At 41.5% G+C, this 19,100-nt stretch overlaps 1 protein-coding gene across 2 annotated transcripts; it reads left to right on the top strand.

Moving 5' to 3' along the window:
* The first annotated feature begins 17 nt into the window (after positions 1 to 17).
* THAP2 (THAP domain containing 2) lies at positions 18 to 14,309 on the top strand. Of its 2 annotated transcripts, XM_054026504.1 has the most exons (5): positions 18 to 431; positions 2,072 to 2,267; positions 8,444 to 9,205; positions 11,402 to 11,432; positions 13,971 to 14,309. In XM_054026504.1, the coding sequence occupies exons 1-3, from the start codon at positions 223 to 225 to the stop codon at positions 8,819 to 8,821; spliced, it is 783 nt and encodes a 260-aa protein (XP_053882479.1). In that variant the 5' UTR covers positions 18 to 222; the 3' UTR covers positions 8,822 to 9,205; positions 11,402 to 11,432; positions 13,971 to 14,309. The 2 variants fall into 2 exon arrangements, with proteins under 2 accessions (XP_053882479.1, XP_053882486.1); XM_054026511.1 differs by lacking the exon at positions 13,971 to 14,309 and having other exon boundaries at positions 207 to 445; positions 11,402 to 11,470.
* The last annotated feature ends 4,791 nt before the right edge of the window (positions 14,310 to 19,100 follow it).

Here is a 19,100-nt window from a genome sequence, read left to right on the forward strand (position 1 = left end):
ACGTCTGTCTTCAGGATCCCCCCGCCTTACCCCTCCCCCCCGCCAGCTGTAGTCTCGCGAGAACTAATGACTCCCCCTCTGGAGAGGAGGGAAGCCATAGTAGATTGCGTCATAGAGAGGGACCGCGCGCTGTATCATGGGAGCTGTAGTTCTGACTAGCAGACGGGGCGCGTCCGTTGTAGAGGGGAAAGCCGGCAACGAGTCGAGCCCGGCCGTCCTGCAATGGGGTGGGGGTGGATAACGGTCTCCAAGGGCAGCGGCATCTCCCGCCATGTTGGTGAAGGAGCTGGATGGAGCAGCCGGGACGCCGCCATCTTATTAAAGGGAAAGAGCGAGTCTCCCCAGACCACCCCGTGTGCCGCCTGCGAGAGAAGATGCCGACCAGCTGCGCGGCGGCGGGGTGCGCCGCCGTCTACAACAAGAGCGTCAACGTCAGCTTCCACCGGTACCGCCCGGGCTGGGGTGGGGGAGGGTTAGGCCTGGCTCTCCGGGCGGCTCTCTGCTCCTGGAGAAGCCGGCTTTGTGTTCGCGCCTTCGGCTTTCTAACCAGCGGTCCTTCCGCCGCCCCGAGAGCGGGCTATAACGCGCCGCTGCCGCGCGGGGCGGCTCCCCTGTCTGCGCGGGCCGAAGGGCTGTGTGCTTCGGTCGAAGAACTCCCCACACCAGTCACCCGTGTAGACACGGTTCAGCCCCCTCCGGGCCGCCGGTGTGGTGCTGGTGTAGTTTAGCCAGCGCTATGGAGAGCTCACGGAGTTCCGAGCCAATCAAATGATTTTTTTAAAGAAGCGAATTCCGGGTAACTATTGTTATAGTTGCCTAGCCTCGAACCAAGATCCCAAAGGCTCGGCCAGGTTTTTTCCCCCTTGACATTCAGATCTGCCGTATAACAAGAATGAAAGTTGAGCATTTGAGAAAGGAAGAAATTGTTAGTCAGTCCTGTCTAAAGCTGCCATTTGTTTCTTTTGACATCTTCTAAACTCTAGTGTCCAATTAACAGCTGGGAGAAAGAATGTCTTTGTTAAAGAACCAACAACTTCACCCCTTCAGACAAGGGGTGAACTCTCAGTATAGCCCCTCTGAGACGCTCAAGCAGCCCTTTAGCCACACTATGGAAGGTCAGATATTATTCCTGGTATTTTTGTGCTGAAACACAAATTTTAACATTTGACAGTTGGACCTCTTAAACTTTATTTATACATTAAAGAAAAAAAAGGGCACAAACTGCATTTTAAAAACTCCTTTATGAGTCATATTTAAATCTCAGTTCAGTCACTTGTGGTTTTTGGACTTAGTATTTGGAAGCTAACTTCTATGAACAGACCTGTCAAGTCACACTAAAACTTGAGGGAAACATTGTCATTTTATATTCCTTGTAAAGATGAATTTCAATGGGTTTCTTTGAACAAAACACAAACTTAATTTACTCTATTCTTTTATATTTATATTACAATAGCACTCAGAATCCCCAAAGTGGATTTGGTTTGTTTTTCCCCAAAGTCTCCCCTCTCCCCCCCTTATTATTCTTTATCTGCAATCAAAGTTAAAAAAAGACTGGATAGATTTCAAGACCAGAAGGGACTGATGGTGAGGTAACGAGCCATCCCTGAACTAGAGCCTCATTAAGCCATATGCAGTGGTGAGTCATTCCTGTGCTCAGCGCAGCCATTCCACAAGCCAGGAGCTGGTCTGGTGACTCTCCGGGCATATACCAGCTTCACAGGAGACACAGCAGCTTGGTCAGCCCAACATGATTTCATGGCTTTGAACACCACTACCTGATAGTGGTGACAGACTTTACAGGCTTCAGTCTGCTCCAGCCCTGCCCTTGTTCCACCTTAGCTCCCAGCCCTACTCTTGGCTTGTTCCAACCCCTCTCCTGACTCCAGCTCTGGTTCCTGGCCCAGCTGTCGCTGCACCAACTTACTTCCACTGCATCAACTGGGCCACACCCTCTACGTCTTGTTTTCTGACTTCTTGTATAACATAGGCCATAGAACTTCCCCCAAATAATTGTTGTATAAATAATACTAGTGATATCTTATCTAATTATTTCTATTGTCTTTTCTCTTAGATTTCCCTTGGATCCCAAGAGAAGAAAGGAATGGATACGTCTTGTAAAACGCAATAATTTTGTGCCGGGCAAACACACTTTTCTTTGCTCAAAGCATTTTGAATCCTCCTGTTTTGACCTAACTGGACAAACTAGACGACTTAGAGTGGATGCTGTTCCTACAATTTTTGATTTCCCTGCTCATCTAAAACTCAGGGTAGGTTATTGGAATGTATGTCACTCTCTGAAGTCTTCTGCATTTTTTCAGTTAAAAAAAAAAAAAAAACACACACACACAAGTGACCATCCCATACAAAATTTAAAGAAAATAAACTCAAACAAAAGGTTACTTAAACAGTTTGTCCTTATTTTACAGTCATAACACTATAGCATGTCTTCCACACCCATCAAATATTTTTAAATGGAAAAATGTGATTATAAAATCACCAGTGTTGGTAGGGAAACAAGAGTATGACTAGTATCTGAAATTACTTTTTTAAACTTTTTTGTTGTTGTTGTTGTTTTTTAAATGGAGATTGTGTCCATTTATAAACACACACAACTATAAATATATTGCTGCCCAAAACTCATCCCAGAGATGCCCTCAGTTTAGTCATTTAACATTGCTATGTGGTAATTACTAGAATAGAAATATTTAAACTTTTGAAGAAATGTGATTCCAGAGAAGTTTCTTCCATTGGCAATTCAGCATGTTGGCTAGTATGCCCCAGTCTTTTTCTTCCTTCCTTCCTTCGTCATCACTTGCTTTACTATTGTTACCAGACAGGCAGTTTTGTAACTGTCTCACTTGCAACTTATACTAGCACAGATCATAGTGGATTGATTTAAATCATCTATACTAATCAAGATTTAAATCAGCAAGCAGAAAACCTTGATTTAAATAAGCAATTTTAATCTATTATGTGTTTGTGCTTTCTAGTTATTTTTCTAAAGGAAGATTGCTTCTCATTGGTTGGGGACCATTAGAACATTGATTTGCAACTAAATATAGCCTTCATATTAAACTTGGTGGTATTTTTTTGCTAACCAGGTGGATACACTATACGTATACACATTGTTTGCGATAGTTTAACTTACATTTATTTGGATTCTGAAGTTTTACTTTTTTATTATGTTATAAAATTGTGAATGATGCATTTCTTATTTACTAGATGATGAATTGTTTTACTTGTGATTTGTCAAGTTGTATTTGGATAGAAATTCAAATCTAATTAAAAGTGCAAAAACAGCATTATAAGGGCTTTTTTATTATTTAATAAAGCTACCTTAAAAGTGCTGGATACATAAGACAAAAAGCGTATCAAGAAGTTTATCAAAATATTTTGCATTTAAAATTGACTTATTAATCAACAGAAGTGTAATATGTAGATTAATTGATTGTTTCTGGTTACTATGTCCTTCAAGATTTTAGAACTAACCGCTCTCTCTTTCTCTCCCAGTCAGAGTCAGTGACTTATTTTTCTCAGTGAGTGCTCCACTCCTGCCCCAGTTCTGCCCCTTTCCCAGAGGCCCTACCCTTGCTCCGCTGCTTCCCACTCCCGACACCCTCCCCCACGTGCGGAACAGCTGCTCGGCCAGCAGGTGGTGAGCACACCTTTTTTTTTTTTTTTTTTTTTTTTTTTTTCCTGTGAGTGCTTGAGCCCTGGAGTGCCTATGGAGTCGGCGCCTGTGCTCCTAGTATTTATTTATAGATTGGAAAACGAGCTGTCCTGCTTTTTTTTTTTTTTTTTTTTTCCTTTCAACTCCCAGTCAGTGTCTCAACTTTGAGTGCACAAGACATTGAACTGAACTAGTTGAATAAACTGAATTGAAGAAAATATTCTCTCTGCACCTGCAAAAGAGGCTGCTTCTGTAAGAAGTTGTTCGAACACTTCAACAACCAGTGGTTCCAGGTGCTTAGCCAGTGGTTTCCACCATTTCAGTGGTGTGAATTTCTTTAAAACGTCAGCAGCAAACATGGATTGCTTAATATAATTTTTTTGTTTAAATTATTTTAATAGATTAAAGAACATGTAGACTTTAAAATAGGTTGTCGATTTCAAATGAATTTTAAATAAATAAACCCCGTGTTTAATTTAAAACATTAATTCGTTTTATCCACCTTTGCACTGACATTCTACAACTATTTGTTTTTCCTCATGGTGTTTGAAAACCATGAACAACTGCTGTTTCTTAGCAGTTTAAAGATGGCACTAGATTAGAGTGACCAGATGTCCTGATTTTATAGGGACAGTCCTGATTTTGGGGTCTTTTTCTTATATAGGCTCCTATTACCTCCCACCCTCTGTCCCGATTTTTCACATTTGCTGTCTGGTTGCCCTACACTAGATGCTGTGGTCGCGGCTGAGGGATTGTAGAAGTAGAGATTGAAATGACAATAAATGGTTGGGATTACAGTTGATGCTGCACTCAGTATCTGAGCTGTTTGCACTAATGAAAACAGATGATGAGATGGTCTGTTCAAATTACTTATCGCTGCGTTATTCAGCAAAGAAGTAGTTTATTCATCAGTAATTGGGCTTTAGAATGAGCTGCTACTCTGAAAAGTAACTAACACTAGCATCAGTTTTGAAAACAAAATGTGATCTCATGCATTTGATGACAGAAAGGTGGTGAAGTACAGGAGGAATTGAAACGTTTTTATTGTATTATACAGTATTTTATTTTGGTGGTGGTATTTTTTTTCCCCTCTGAGAGAAACTGATTGAGAAATTCATACATAAAAAGGGGAAATTAACAGATAAAGAATGTCTCTAATCTCTGTTTCATAGTAGCTATTATAGCTCATCTTAGTGACTTAATTTTGAAGCTGCAGGGTAAGAGAGCTTCTCTGAGCTGCATTTGGCTGTGTGTCTTTGAAAGAGAACTGTGGTTGCTTCTGAAGCATATAAAAGTAAAGGATGTTTTTCTGTTTTGCAAGATCCTTTTGTTTTTGACACTGAAGAAATTCTCAGTGAAGTGCAAATGAAATGGTTTAAACTACAAGAAAGCACAGGTCTTAGAGTACTGAAGCCAGGAGCTGTTCTGTGTTCTGCTTCCTGAATGTTGTCTACGTATTCAAATTCATGCAAACAACACCATTTCAGCAGCACACATTTGTGGAAATATTTTTTTATTAAGGGATGACAACAAATCTGCATACATCTGCAGCCAACAGCTACTATGTAGAAAAGTCTCTCTAAACTGTCCTAAAAATCTGCTTTATTTTACTAATGAGCAAAGATCACAAGATTGGTTAAAAACAATCAGTGTAGATTAATAAAATTAACATATAATAGGAGGAATTCTAATGGAGGCCTGTCCACACTTTTAAAAATATGTAAACTGTGAAAAGTATTGCTTCTTCCATAGTCCTGGCAAAATATATATATATATATATTTTTTTTTAATCAAGGTTTAGGTCTTCCTGATACTGCAATTATTACAGCTGATCTTCTGGTTCATGAGCAAAATGCCTTAGCATAGATGAAATTGGACAGTTGTCTCAAAATTAATAACAATACTCTGTGTTTTAAATGTACCTAGTTACTGCAGCCTTAGTATAGTTCTGTTCTGAAAAATGAATTTGTAAGAAATGGCACCTGTTTGTCAATTACTGTGAATAAAAATGGGGAACATGGTGCAATTACAAAGGTTCACTGTCTTGTTTCGGTTGCCTGCTTCCTCCCTTTCACTTTGTTCCAATTGTTCATTTTCTGCATCTTGTCTGTCATTAGACTAAGCTCTTTTAAACAAAGATCATGTCACTTCTGTGATATTACAGTGCTAAAATATTATGCCCCAGTTTTGATTGGGGCACCAAAGCAGTGTAAATTCCATACAAAATAACTACACCTCTACCCCGATATAACGCTGTCCTTGGGAGTAAAAAAAAAATCTTACCGCGTTATAGGTGAAAATGCGTTACATCAAACTTGCTTTGATCCGCCGGAATGCAGTCACACCCCCTGGAGCACTGCTTTACTGCTTTATATCCGAATTCGTGTTATATCGGGTTGCGTTATATCGGGGTAGAGGTGTATTAAAAGAACTATTAAGGTTGAAAGGCGAGATGCTGAGAAAATAAATTTCAGAATTAAGGTTCCTGTGCAACTTGTGCATATACATTATAATATCTTTAATTAAGTGATAATATACTCCTCCATCCCCCTTCCCTGCCACCCACACACATACAGAGACAGGACCTCTTCCTCATTCAGTGCACAGGATAACTGTTTTGTGAATGAGGCAGCTGTTCGTTCTTCATTTGCATTGTGTGGCCCTATGCTTTGTTTACACCTTTCATATGGTGCACTGAAATAGGAATTTTTAATTTAATCTCCTATTTCACACTTCACTTATAGTGTTCTTGTGCCTCACAAATGGTCTTTCACAACACCAGGTGATGTAGGAAAGCATTGTTATCCCTGTTTTACAGGTGAAGAGCTGAGGCAAAGAGATTAAGGGTCAAAACTTACAAAATATCCACTAATTATGAATGTTTCGGTGACTGAGTGCCCTACTTGAGACACTTGGGGGGCAGTTTTTCAGAGATGTTAAGCATCTCCAGTTTTCATGACTTCAGTTGGAATTATGCTTTCTGAAGAGTCAGACCCTAAGTGCTGTCCACACTGAGACTTAATGCATGGCAAGCCGTGATATAAAACTACAGCATGCTAATCTTCTATCCACTAAGCTGTGGTCACAGCAGTGGGTCAAAGCACACTATGGGATTTTTAGTGCATGGTAGTGGGGTCCACACAGTCATTCAGTGTGTGGCAATTAATGCACTGTAGATTTACATCCCAGCTTGCTACATACTAAGGGTATGTCTACACCAGTGGTTCTCAAACTAGGGCCGTCGCTTGTTCAGGGAAAGCCCCTGGCGGGCTGGGCCGGTTTGTTTACCTGCCACGTCTGCAGGTTCGGCTGATCGCGGCTCCCGCTAGCCACGGTTCACCGCTCCAGGCCAATGGGAGTAGCAGGAAGGGCGGCCAGCACGTCCCTCAGCCCACGCCACTTCCTGGAGCGGCGAACCGCGGCCAGTGGGAGCCGCGATCAGCCGTACCTGCAGACGTGGCAGGTAAACAAACTGGCCTGGCCCGCCAGGGGCTTTCCCTGAACAAGCGACAGCCCTAATTTGAGAACCACTGGTCTACACTACCTGCCGGATCAGCGGGCAGCAATCGATCCAGCAGGGGTCGATTTATCGTGTCTAGTCTAGACACGATAAATCGATCCCCGAGCGCTCTCCCGTCGACTCCTGTACTCCACTGCTGCGAGAGGCGCAGGCGGAGTTGACAGTGAAGACACCATGGTAAGTCGATCTAAGTACATCGACTTCAGCTACGTTATTCACGTAGCTGAAGTTGGGTAACTTAGATCGATTCTCCCCCTTCCCCTTTCCTTCCCCCCAGTGTAGATCAGGCCTAAGTCTCCATGTGAACAAGGCCTTAGTGTCTCAGATTGTGTACCCAGAAATAAGGAGCACACAACTTGTAGCATACTTTGAACTTTTGGTTTAAATAGCTTGTCTATCATTTCTATGCCTCAAATTATAAAACTGCCATCAGTTTTGTATACTTACATCTGAAAACATGATTATAATTTGTTTACTCCTTAAATGAAAACAACAATCTAGAATTAATTCTTACTGAAATATAACATTTCAGTTGTGAAGACTGGGCTTATGGTTTGTATTGCAAGTATAAAAACTGATGTGTGGTATTTGGTGTTTTAGCATCACCTAAATGGAAAGTAGTTTGTCTCTTTTTTTTTTTTTTTCTCTTGTTTGTTTATAAATCCTAATCATAGCTACTTGACATCAGCAGATAAAACTTAAAATCTGTCAATTGAGGCTTAATTTATTTTTCAGAAATCAAAACTTTATTATATGATTTATTTATACATTACTAGTTACTCTTGCTTACTGCTTTTTCACAGCCCAAATTTATTTAAAGGTTTAATTGCAATCAGTTGTTTATTCACACAGAAAAAAAGCTACAATAAACTATTTTGGAACTGAGAAAAGTGTATAACTTTTATATTTTTTTTCTTAATTTTTCCATTTGCTCCATTTTCAAAAGAACTATTCTTCCTATTCTCATCTTGCACATTGTGGATCTATGTAAATGATCAGGATCTGTCTTTCCCTAATGTCATGCTTTATTAGATTAGAGGGAGTAGGAGTGGGATACCTTCTAACATTTATGGGAGGGGTTATTACAAATGCAATAATACATATTTACAAAAATGTACAGGCTCCTTGTATTTGAATTTCTAGAAATGTAGTAATTACAGGTTAGATTAATTTGAAGTTTGGCACTTTATAAACTTGCATAATGCCATGATAAATTTAGGTTTTATTTCCTTTCCTGTCATTTTTATTTACAGAAACCTATGTCAAGAAATCTTCTGAAGAAGAAAGATGCTTATACCCCAGAAGGGGTATCTAACTTCAAAACAAATATTAGCTGTAGACAAGTACAACTTGAACACAGTTATGCTTTCAGAAGCCCCATGGAAGCCAAGAAAAGGATAATTAAGTTAGAAAAGGAGATAGCAAGCTTGAGAAGAAGAATGAAGAACTGCATTCAAAAAGAACATAAAGCCACACAAAGATGGATAGAAATGACTTGCCTCATCAAAAACTTGGAAACAAATAATATTTTGCCAGGAGTTACATTGGACCACATTTTACCAAATGCCTTAAGAAACCTTCCCTTGGAAGATTTCAAAAATATTTTAAAGGAACAGCAAGATCATCTATAACAGCTTTTCCAATTTTAAAACTAGACTTCAAATTTTAAATTTATACTGAATATAATGCCAAAAAAATGTATCCAGCTTATTATGTTTTTCTAAGACATTCTTGTGGTGGTGAGGGATAACACTGGTTCTTATAACTGCTTAATTAATTGCAAATACCCATCTATTACTAATGAAAACTTCACAAGTCTTTTAATTGTGATAGTAAGTTTTCAATCAGTTAATAAGAGTGCCTTATGCAAGAACTAGTTCTGTGAATTAACCATCTTTCATTTTTAAATAATTGAGGATTGTGTTTTGGTTGATGTTGATTGGTTGGTCTATTTTTGTAGAACATCTGAGTAATTGAATTGGACCAATTTTTGATGGAACACACGCTCTATTCAGGTAAGTTTTACTTTAAGAATAATAACCACTTTGTATTACTAATGATCAAACATAAAAATTTCTTACTAGTGAACACTGTCCCACAGTCTCTCATACCTCTGAGATTCACAGTTAAGTACCTCCAGCACCATCATTCGAGACCCCACAGAGGCCTCTGTGTGTGTCCAGGGTCTATAGTAAGTCATGGGATAGAGGCTGGACATGCTGGGGAGAAGTGGCCTGGTAAGCCCAGAAAGGAGGAGCATTTACTTTGTTCTGGTTCATTGGAGGTTCCTGAAGAAGATGAGACTTTTCCACTGAGTTCTGTCTTGTCCCAGGAGCTGCCATTGCAGCTGCCCAGGGTGATGCCGGAGACCACAGCCATTGTGGTGTTACAGGACCTTAGGTTGGGTATCCTGTGGATACCTGTGGTCTGCCATTTTGGCAGCAGGACAATGTAGAGAGCAAGTTCAATGAGGGGTTGTAACAGAAATTTGCTGTATATATGTTGTATATGTGCACGTATACAAAAAGGCTAAGTTGTATGGAAACACAATTAAGCTAACAACACAAACTGTAAGAGAGGCTACTTGTGAACTGACAGCAAATGCCAAAGTGATGTTGAAAGTATGGAAGTTGCATTTTGACAAAGTGCTGAAGCAAGCATTTTAGACATGCTAGATGAACAGGGTGTCTTGAAAGGCAGAATGGATGTCAGCACTGAACCACCATCAGCAGAAGAATCAGAAAGAGCAGTGAAAAAGTTGAAAAATGGGAAAGCTTCAACAATAGATAGTGTAACAGCCAAGACACTAAAAATCAGTCTGACAAGTGCTATCAAAGCATTAGGAAAATATACAAGAAGGTATGGGAGCAGGAGGAGCAACTGGATGACTGGGTAAAGGCAATAGTATGTACCGGTCCTGAAGAAAGGTGATTCTGTCAATCTAAATAATCATAGAGGTTAGTCTCAGTATCATGGAAAATTAATGTAATTATCAACAGATTAAGACTGGTTTTCGAGGAAGTAGTAGGTAAGGAAGTGAGACTTCAGAACAGAAGTTGCATTGATCAGATATTTATGCTCCAACAGTTTATTTGGGCATGGGAGAATGGAAGGATGAGAAGGGGAATTAAAGATAGTTGCTGTTTTCATCAATTTCACGAAGGCATTCCAGTTACTTTCCATAATGCTTTCCTCCAAAAATTAAAAGCATATGGAGTTTCGATAATTGCAATTATAAAAGTTATGTACAAGGACTCCTATAGTGTGCCCTAAGAGTTGGTGGAAAGCTAAGTTAAGCTGGTTGGGCAAAAAGTAGTACATATTGGTCTGGTTATTAATCTGGATAAAACTAAGTCCCTGACCACAACCTCCAGCTCCAACTAGCTCGGTATTAACCTTTCCAGGTGGAACATCAAGCAGGTGGCAACTATCAGATATTTGGGCAGTGTCCTAGACTGTGCTGGAGGATGCTTGAAATATGTAGACGTTTGTATATCAGCAGCTGCTGCCATGTTCTGGGCCCTTCAGTGGCCTCTGTGGGAAGGTTATGACATCAGGCTTGTGAGGAAGCTATGGATCTATAGAGCCACAGTTAAAGCAACTCTCTTATACAGAAATGAATCATGGGTGCTGAGGAAGCCTTAAGAACACCAGATTATGAGCATTGAAAAATGTCAAGTCTTTGTCAGCTGCTCTATGTCAAGTGGCAGGACAAGACTCAAAATGAGGATATTTGAAGCCAAACCCAGCAGTCATCTCCAGCAGCACTGGTTTGGTTTCAGCAGCTTTCTTGATATGGAGGTATTATTAGAATGGAAGAGTAATGAATTTCTAAGTGTGTACACCACGGAATTCCACTACATGGCCGGTGAGCACATGGGTATCAAAAACTTAGATGGTGCAACAAGATTTCAGTTGATATCCATCACTGGCATATACAACTAGACTTCCTTAAATATCTTGCACAGAGATGGATCCAGTGGTGCGTGATTTGCAAGGAAGCCATGTCCCTTTGAGATTTGTCATGAAAACTAAATGTATAGTTTGTTATATTGGGATAGTCACGATTTTCTCCTAAAGTGATTTTTTTTATCATTCATAAGTTATCTTTAGATGAGAGTACATGCAAATAAGTAATAAAGCTACAAAAGAAATATTTCCTTTAAAAATATACTTAATGAATTCTTGTACTTTTTTTCTTTTATGTTTAGGTATTGTCCATCTTGGAGATGTTTCATACAGGTATATACTACAGGCATTTTGCTGTACCTTTATTAAGGCAAGTGCTTTTTAAGTAAAGGATATAAAAAGTAGTACTTCAGAAGTGGCTAAGGAGTATACCCTACCTGTACTCTTCAGCTGTTTTCAAATTTTAAGCTAGTTCAATATATAAATAAATTTATATCTTGCCTTTTATGAAGGAGGAGCATGTTAGCTGGGGGCGGGAGGTTGTTTGTTTCTCTCCCCACCCCCTTTCCTTTTTTCACCAATTAAAAGATGGCAGTTGTCACATGAAGAAAAGGGAACTTAGTTATTCTCTTCAAAATATCCTATGCTAATAGTGCTTACCCTTTTTTTCTTTTTTGGCACATAACTGCTTGTATTGCTCAGAAGCAAAGTTTTGTTTTTAATTCTACTTGGTGAGTATCTCTCATTCTTTCCTTTGAACACTGAGTCACAAGAATAGTTGATTTTAAAAAGCTTGCCTCAACCTACTTTTTGAGGTAGATTAATACTCTAAAAATAGTGGTACAAACTTATTCAAATCACAGCTTCAAATGCTGATTATGTAAATCATGGCAAATTTAGTATTTTACAGATCTTAATAAGGACTCTGTTTATCAGTGGAGTGAACAATGGAATAACGTCTCAATCTTGATAATGTTTGGGTGTCAAATTCCAATAAAGACAAGACTTGTTTGTCAAATTGGATAATTTAATAGTAGCAGATGTTCCATACATCAGAAAAGGAGATAAATGTAAAGATAACTAATGTATAAAGCAGATTATCATTCGATACATCTTAACTTGTGGTAATACCAAGGGCCCCAGTGATGGGTCAGGATTATGTTGTGCTTGTTATTTGTATAAACATGCACGCATACTGTTCACACTCCAATGAGTCTAAATCTAACTATAAGACAAGAGGCCAAAGGTGGATACAGACAGACAGAGCTCAAGGAAACAGCGACTTAATATTGGTTGGCATGATAGGCCGTGGTCTTGGCATGCCAGCTACTTAACTGTAAAATTTTTTGCAGTATTCCCTGGAGGTCAGTCTCTTTGCATGAGCTTTTGAAGAAGGGACTTGATGATTGTTTATAGGGGACTGAAATTTTGGTGGGAAAAGTACCTTTTAATTTGGTTTCTTTGGGGGCAGAGTTTTCTGGAGAGTTGCAGCTGGCTTTAGTTGTATCTCTTTAAAGTCCAAGATTACTGTATTTTTATGTTCTAAATCTAAACATAGACTTACCTAAAGTTTCTTTTACGTCTAGATTTGTTTTGAGATACGCAAACACAGGACATAAAATGGTTGTATCACTCTAACACATCCTTTATCCACTCTAAATATGTGTAGATAGTAACTTCCAATGGGAAACATAGCACAAGTACTATGGTGACTCACTCTAAACACCTAGAATAAAATGTACTAAACTTTTGAAAATGGAGAAACCTATGCAGGGCAAACCAGGACTTCTTTGACTCCTGACAGCTTCAGCTTGCAGCAGATTGTGGTGGCAAGCCTGCTTTACTGAGCAGAAAAGTGACGATCACCTCATCATGCTGGAGATTCATACAAAGTGGGAACTTGTGATCCAAGTTGGGCCCAGAGTTCATGGGACTTGAATAGTACTTCAGAATTAAATGCAATATATTGCAGGCTTTCCCATCCTATTAATCTGATACTGATTAATAGTTTGTTCCCATCTCTGTTCATTCTCTCCTTTATTACTTTATTTTCCATAAATGGGAATTGGGTTGAGGTTCTCAAGAAGTCCCCAGGAAACACTTTTTTTCTCCATTTTCTATTATTTTAATAGGGTTTGTTCCCCTGTATTTCAGACTTGTTATGCAGTTACTAAAATCAAATTTAGACTATTACATCCTGTTAATGTTTGATAACTTTCGCTGAAGTCTGCTCTTAGATATAACTTTATTGGTATCTATAGGAGCATAATTTGGAGGATTCAGGGTTGGGCTGTGTGAAATGTTTGCACACAAATTCAAAACTTTTGCAACACCTTATTGAATATCAGTTTTCTTACAAAACTGAAACTCTAGGTTTGTCAAGGGTTTCAGTGAAGCGTGTGTGTTTAAGTAAAAGTTGTAGATGACTGAGTTCATTCAAAAGTTATGCTTGGAGGTGTGAATCTATGTCTAATGCAATGGTTTGCACAAACCCGCACAAAGGAAAACCCCTGAGATTTGGAGAGCTTTAGATCCAGCTCTCTGGGAAAAGTAGCCCTACCTTTAAAGTTTGTTCTCTTCCCTTTGGCAGGATGGTTTTTAACTTTTTACTATAAATAAGCCCTGAAACTAAATATTACTCCAAGAAAAATATAAAAATAGGGAGCAGAGCTAGTTCACCTGACCTTTTTAGAGTTGTGACCCAGAGTCATGTGATTTTATTGGACTTGGGCTTTGTACTGAATTACTATTTGAGTGTTAATTTTTTTTTTTTTTTTTTTTTTGTGATAATTGCAGAATGTATGCTTTGGACACACTACACTTTTGTTCATATTTCCTTTTTAATATTTAGCCCTTTACCTTTTATTATAGGTCTCTACCTTCTCCTTTTCCAGTCACTTCTACCAAAGAAGGTTTTTGTCTTCACCTCAATTTATTGATGGATTCTGGAGCAGGTTATGTCCTAACAAAAGCAATACTCGTTAGTCTGTTTTCCAAAAATGTCATGTAGACTTATAAACCAAATGCTTATTTTGTATTAGTTTTTGAACAGAGTATCGGTTTTATTTGAAATCCAGCTTATTGCATAATTAATCATTAAACACCATGCTATGTAACAGGTGACCTTAAATCTTGTATGATCATTTTGACAAAGTGCTTATGTTTTTCATAACTATTGTGCTAGTTTCAAATAAAAATGTCACTTTTCAACTGGTGTATGAAATTTTGTTCCGAGAAATGTAGTTACTACTTGTCTTATACATCCTCATGTTTGCTATATGAATATTTATATGTGCTAAACTGAATTATATACAATCAATCTCCTGCTGGAATTTTATCAACTGAAGGAAAACTTGTACATCTATGCAACTGGGTACCCCTGAAATATTTTAATTTTATTTTTAATACTTTATGAACAAGGGGAACAAACATTCAAAAATAAACAAATTATAAAAATTGAAACCATGCTGAACTCATGAATTACATTAAAATCTTTACTTGTGAGAAGTGCCAGATTGATAGTCTTGGAGAACTAAATCCTGTGCCCTGAACAGATACAGCATCAGCAGGAACAAGTTGAGTGTGTGAGAGAGAGTGAGTTTGTTTTTTAACATCACTTTTTACAAATGTGCTTCAGTGTTGATCTGGAGGGACCGTTCTAGGGGTAAGGAAGTAGTTAAGACTGCAGAACTACAGCTCATTAATATATTTTTGGCATTTATAAATGAATGTTGATGAGATAGCAGTTGATAACATCTTGACCCATATATGATATCACTTGGGTGCTTGATGTCTGGAGGTATTGGACTTCAGGTCCTCAAAATGTGTAGTCTCTCCACAAGTGATTAAGAGAAGGCCAACAACTCCTTGACGTAGCTCTGTACAGAGGGCTTGGGATTTTTCCTCTCCTGAATTTGTGCTGGAGTTGGAGACCATGATTCCAGGTATCAGTGTCCAATCACTCCTGGTCCTCTGTGCTGCTGCCATGAAGCTCACACTGCCAGCTTTGTGTGCCCTGAATTGGGGGATTCAGTATCTTTCACCACAGCTGGTGCACACGCTGGTTCCTGAACATCAGCCGTGGTGCAAAGAATCAGCATTCCTGCTGCAGGAATCTGTACGCCTAATAAGTGTGCCTGCCTGGGCTAAACATTCAAGCACAGCCATTGACTGTGCTTCCCACAGCACTTTCAGTGTTCTAGGGCTCCCTATTACCAAGAGACAATTAAAGTTGTTTATGTAGGTGCAGGCTGCTATTTGGAGTTTAAGCTGAAGGATTCCTCCAATGCCAAGTACATGTATCTGCTAGGGAGGTGTGCCAAGAGATGACTCCATAGGGAAAATCCTAACTCCCCCTGATTTTCACAGAAGCATTACAACACAACTGATCTCAGTTAAAACCTAATCCAAGAATCAAGTCAGTGACTGAGAGGTACTGATGCCAGGAACATAGGCTTACTTTTGCATCATATTTTGGGCCAACTGAAGGCCAGGAAGGCCTTTCTTCCTTAAAAATGACCCCAGATACAGCTCCCGTACTCCCTATAAGAGTCTGGAGGAGCAGTAGTAGCTAGAGTAAGGGTAGGTAAACTTTTTGGCCCGAGGGCCACATCTGGGTATGGAAATTGTATGGCGGCCCATGAACGCTCACAAAATTGGGGTTGGGGTGCAGGAGGGGGTAGGAGCTCTGGCTGAGGGTGCAGGCTCTGGGGTGGGGCCAGAAATTAGTTCAGGGTGTGGGAGGGGGCTCTAGGCTGGAATAGGGTGCAAGGGGAGGTGAGATCTCCAGCTGAAGGTGCAGGCTCTGGGACGGGGATGAGGGGTTTGGGGTGCAAGAGGGTGCTCTGGGCTGGGACCGAGGGGTTTGGAGGATGGCAGGGGTTGGGGCATGGGAGAATGTCAGGGGTGCAGGCTCCAGGCGGCGCTTACCTCAAGCAGTTCCCAGAAGCAGCAGCCTGTTCCCACACCGGCTTCTACAGGGAGGTGTGGCCAGGCAGCTCTGCCCCATCCACCGGCACTGCCCCTGCAGCTCCCATTAGCCACAGTTCCCAGTCAATGGGAGCTGTGGGGGCAGTGCTTGGGGCAAGGCAGCGGGCAGAGCCCCCTGGCTGCCCCTACACGTAGGAGCCAGATCGGGGACATGACGCTGCTTCCAGGAGCGGGGCAAGCCCCAGACCCCACTCCCCAGCGGGAGCTCTAGGGCCAGATAATAATGTCTGATGGGTCGGACGCAGCCTGTGGGCCGTAGTTTGCTCACCCCTGAGCTAGAGGGAAGGAAATTGGCTGGCTGAATTTAGAGCCCTTCACCCAGAATCTTGAATAGTGAATCTGGAATTTATCTGTAGGAAAGGTTTGTCAGCTCATGGCTGGTAGTCCACATTGTGGACTAACAAGCCTTCATGGCAAAAGGTCATGTAGAGCTATAGGAGGACCTCTACCCTGGTTGATTCTTTCCTCACAGATTGTTAGTAGCTTAAAAAAGCTAATCCATGGAGGCATGGACCTTCCCTGGCATGAGGTACAGGTGGCCTTTAATGCAAGTATGACTAATAAGGGCAGCTGCCTCAAAGGTGCATACATGCCTATAGGTGCTCTTGCTGCTTGTATCTAAGTTTCAAGGAAGTTTTAGAACCTGTCTTATATTAAGAATTTGTGGAGCCAGGCACAAGTTTCTTTGCAGAGGATAAAAGAAAGGCCACTCTGCATTCTCTTGAGCCTGTTTCTCACTTGAAGGAGGGACCTATAGACTTAAAGTCTCCACTTGAAAACAGACTTTCTTGTTAGTGATGATCATCTTCAAACAAGGTCAGGAAGCCCCTGACAGAATATGTCTTAGCAGCACCACAAGGCAAAGCATCCTAAGGTTCCTTTCAGCAAGCACCATAAAGCACCAATTACATAGACATAATTTTGGTATGCGTGCTGGGTGTTGGTCTCCGCCCTGTTTGTTATCTCAATTTCCCCAGTCTTGTTTTGCTGCATAACACGAGTCACAGCAGCATTCTTTCCATGTGTCTGAAAGAATGTGAATAAAATTAATTTAGCATAGCAGAAAAACAGAAAAGAATTGAATGTTCAGTCTGGTCAGGATTTTTAGGCTGTTGACAGCAGAGGCAATGCAAAGAAGCCCACTTCTCAGGACTTCAGCCCATCCTGCTTTCAGGCTATTTACTTTCCCTGGACTTCCCACAAGTTCTCCTGAGCCTGTTTTGATTTTTCAGAAGTCTCAAGTGTAGGTAAGGAATCATCCTATGTCTTGGACTTCTAAGTACACATTATATCCGCCCTCTCCTTCATGCATGCCTTGACTTCCTTGCTGTCTAGAATCTGGTGAAGCTACAGTAGAAGTCTTGCAGACATTGCTCCCACAACTAAGGGTATGTCTACACTACGAAATTAGTTCGAATTTATAGAAGCCGGTTTTATTGAAAGCGGTTGTATACAGCCGATTGTGTATGTCCACACAATAAAATGCTCTAGGTGCTCTAGTCGGCAGACCGCGTCCACAGTACGAGGCTAGCGTCGACTTCCGGAGCATTGCACTATGGGTAGCTATCCCACAGCTATCCCACAGTTCCCGCAGTCTCCGCCGCCCCTTGGAATTCTGGGTTGAGATCCCAATGCCCGGATGATGCAAAACAGTGTCGCGGGCGGTTCTGGGTACATGTCGTCAGGCCCCTCCCTCCCCCGTCACAGCAACGGCAGACAATAGATTCGCGCCTTTTTATCTGGGTTACCTGAGTTACCTGTGCAGACAACATGGAGCCCGCTCAGCACAGCTGAGCTCACCGTCACCATATGTCCTCTTGGTGCCGGCAGACGTGGGACTGCATTGCTACACAGCAGCAGCTGCTAACTGCCTTTTGGCGGTAGACGGTGCAGTAGACTGGTAGCCTTCATCGGCGATCTGGGTGCTGGCAGCCGTGGGGCTTGCCTTTTGGCAGTAAATGGTGTATTATGACTGTTAGCCGGCCTATTACAAGTTGGGTCATCGCACATTAGCAGAGTCTTCCCTGAGCAGCAGCTCGTGCAATAGGCCTGAAGACCATCGTCATACACCGCCCCGTATTTGCTGCCAAGCACCCAGAAAGATGCCGAGGGCTATCAGTCACGCTGCACCGTCGTCTTAAGATGTAAAAAAATAGATTTTCTCTGTATTCATTTGCTTCCCCCTCCCTCCGTCAAATCAACGGCCTGCTAAACCCAGGGTTTTCAGTTTAATCTTTGGGGGGGACCAGTCTGTGACAGTTGTTTGTGTCTCTCCCTGATGCACAGCCACCGTTCTTTATTTTAATTCCCTGTGCCTGTACGCCATGTCGTCACTCGGCCCCCCTCCCTCCTTCCCCTAGGCCGTCAGATACTACGTTTGCGCCACAGCTCGAGCCGAGAAGCGGTTCGCGCCTTTTCTTTGAATTCTGGGTTGAGATCCCAATGCCCGGATGATGCAAAACAGTGTCGTGGGCGGTTCTGGGTACATGTCGTCAGGCCCCTCCCCCCTGGTCACAGCAACGGCAGACAATAGATTCGCGCCTTTTTACCTGGGTTACCTGTGCAGACAACATACCACGGCAAGCATGGAGCCCGCTCAGCTCAGCTGAGCTCACCGTCACCATATGTCCTCTGGGTGCCGGCAGACGTGGGACTGCATTGCTACACAGCAGCAGCTGCTAACTGCCTTTTGGCGGTAGACGGTGTAGCATGAGTGATAGCCGTGGGGCTGGCAGCCGTAGTGCTGCATTGCACCAGCCCCTTCCAGGCGATGGTATATTATGACTGGTACCCGTCGTCATCATACTGGTATGGCTGTCAATCATGGCCACCTGGGCAGACATGCTACTGTTTTGATGATGACGGTTACCAGTCATAATATACTATTTTCTGCCAATTGCCCAATATTGTCTGCTAAGCACCCAGAAGAGGCCGAGGGCGATGCTGGGTGCTGGCGGACGTGGGGCTGGCAGACGTGGGGCTGCATTGCTACACAGCAGCAGCCCCTTGCCT

This window comes from Malaclemys terrapin, chromosome 1 (genome assembly GCF_027887155.1).
Source record: "Malaclemys terrapin pileata isolate rMalTer1 chromosome 1, rMalTer1.hap1, whole genome shotgun sequence".
In the NCBI taxonomy this organism is placed as follows: domain Eukaryota; kingdom Metazoa; phylum Chordata; order Testudines; family Emydidae; genus Malaclemys; species Malaclemys terrapin.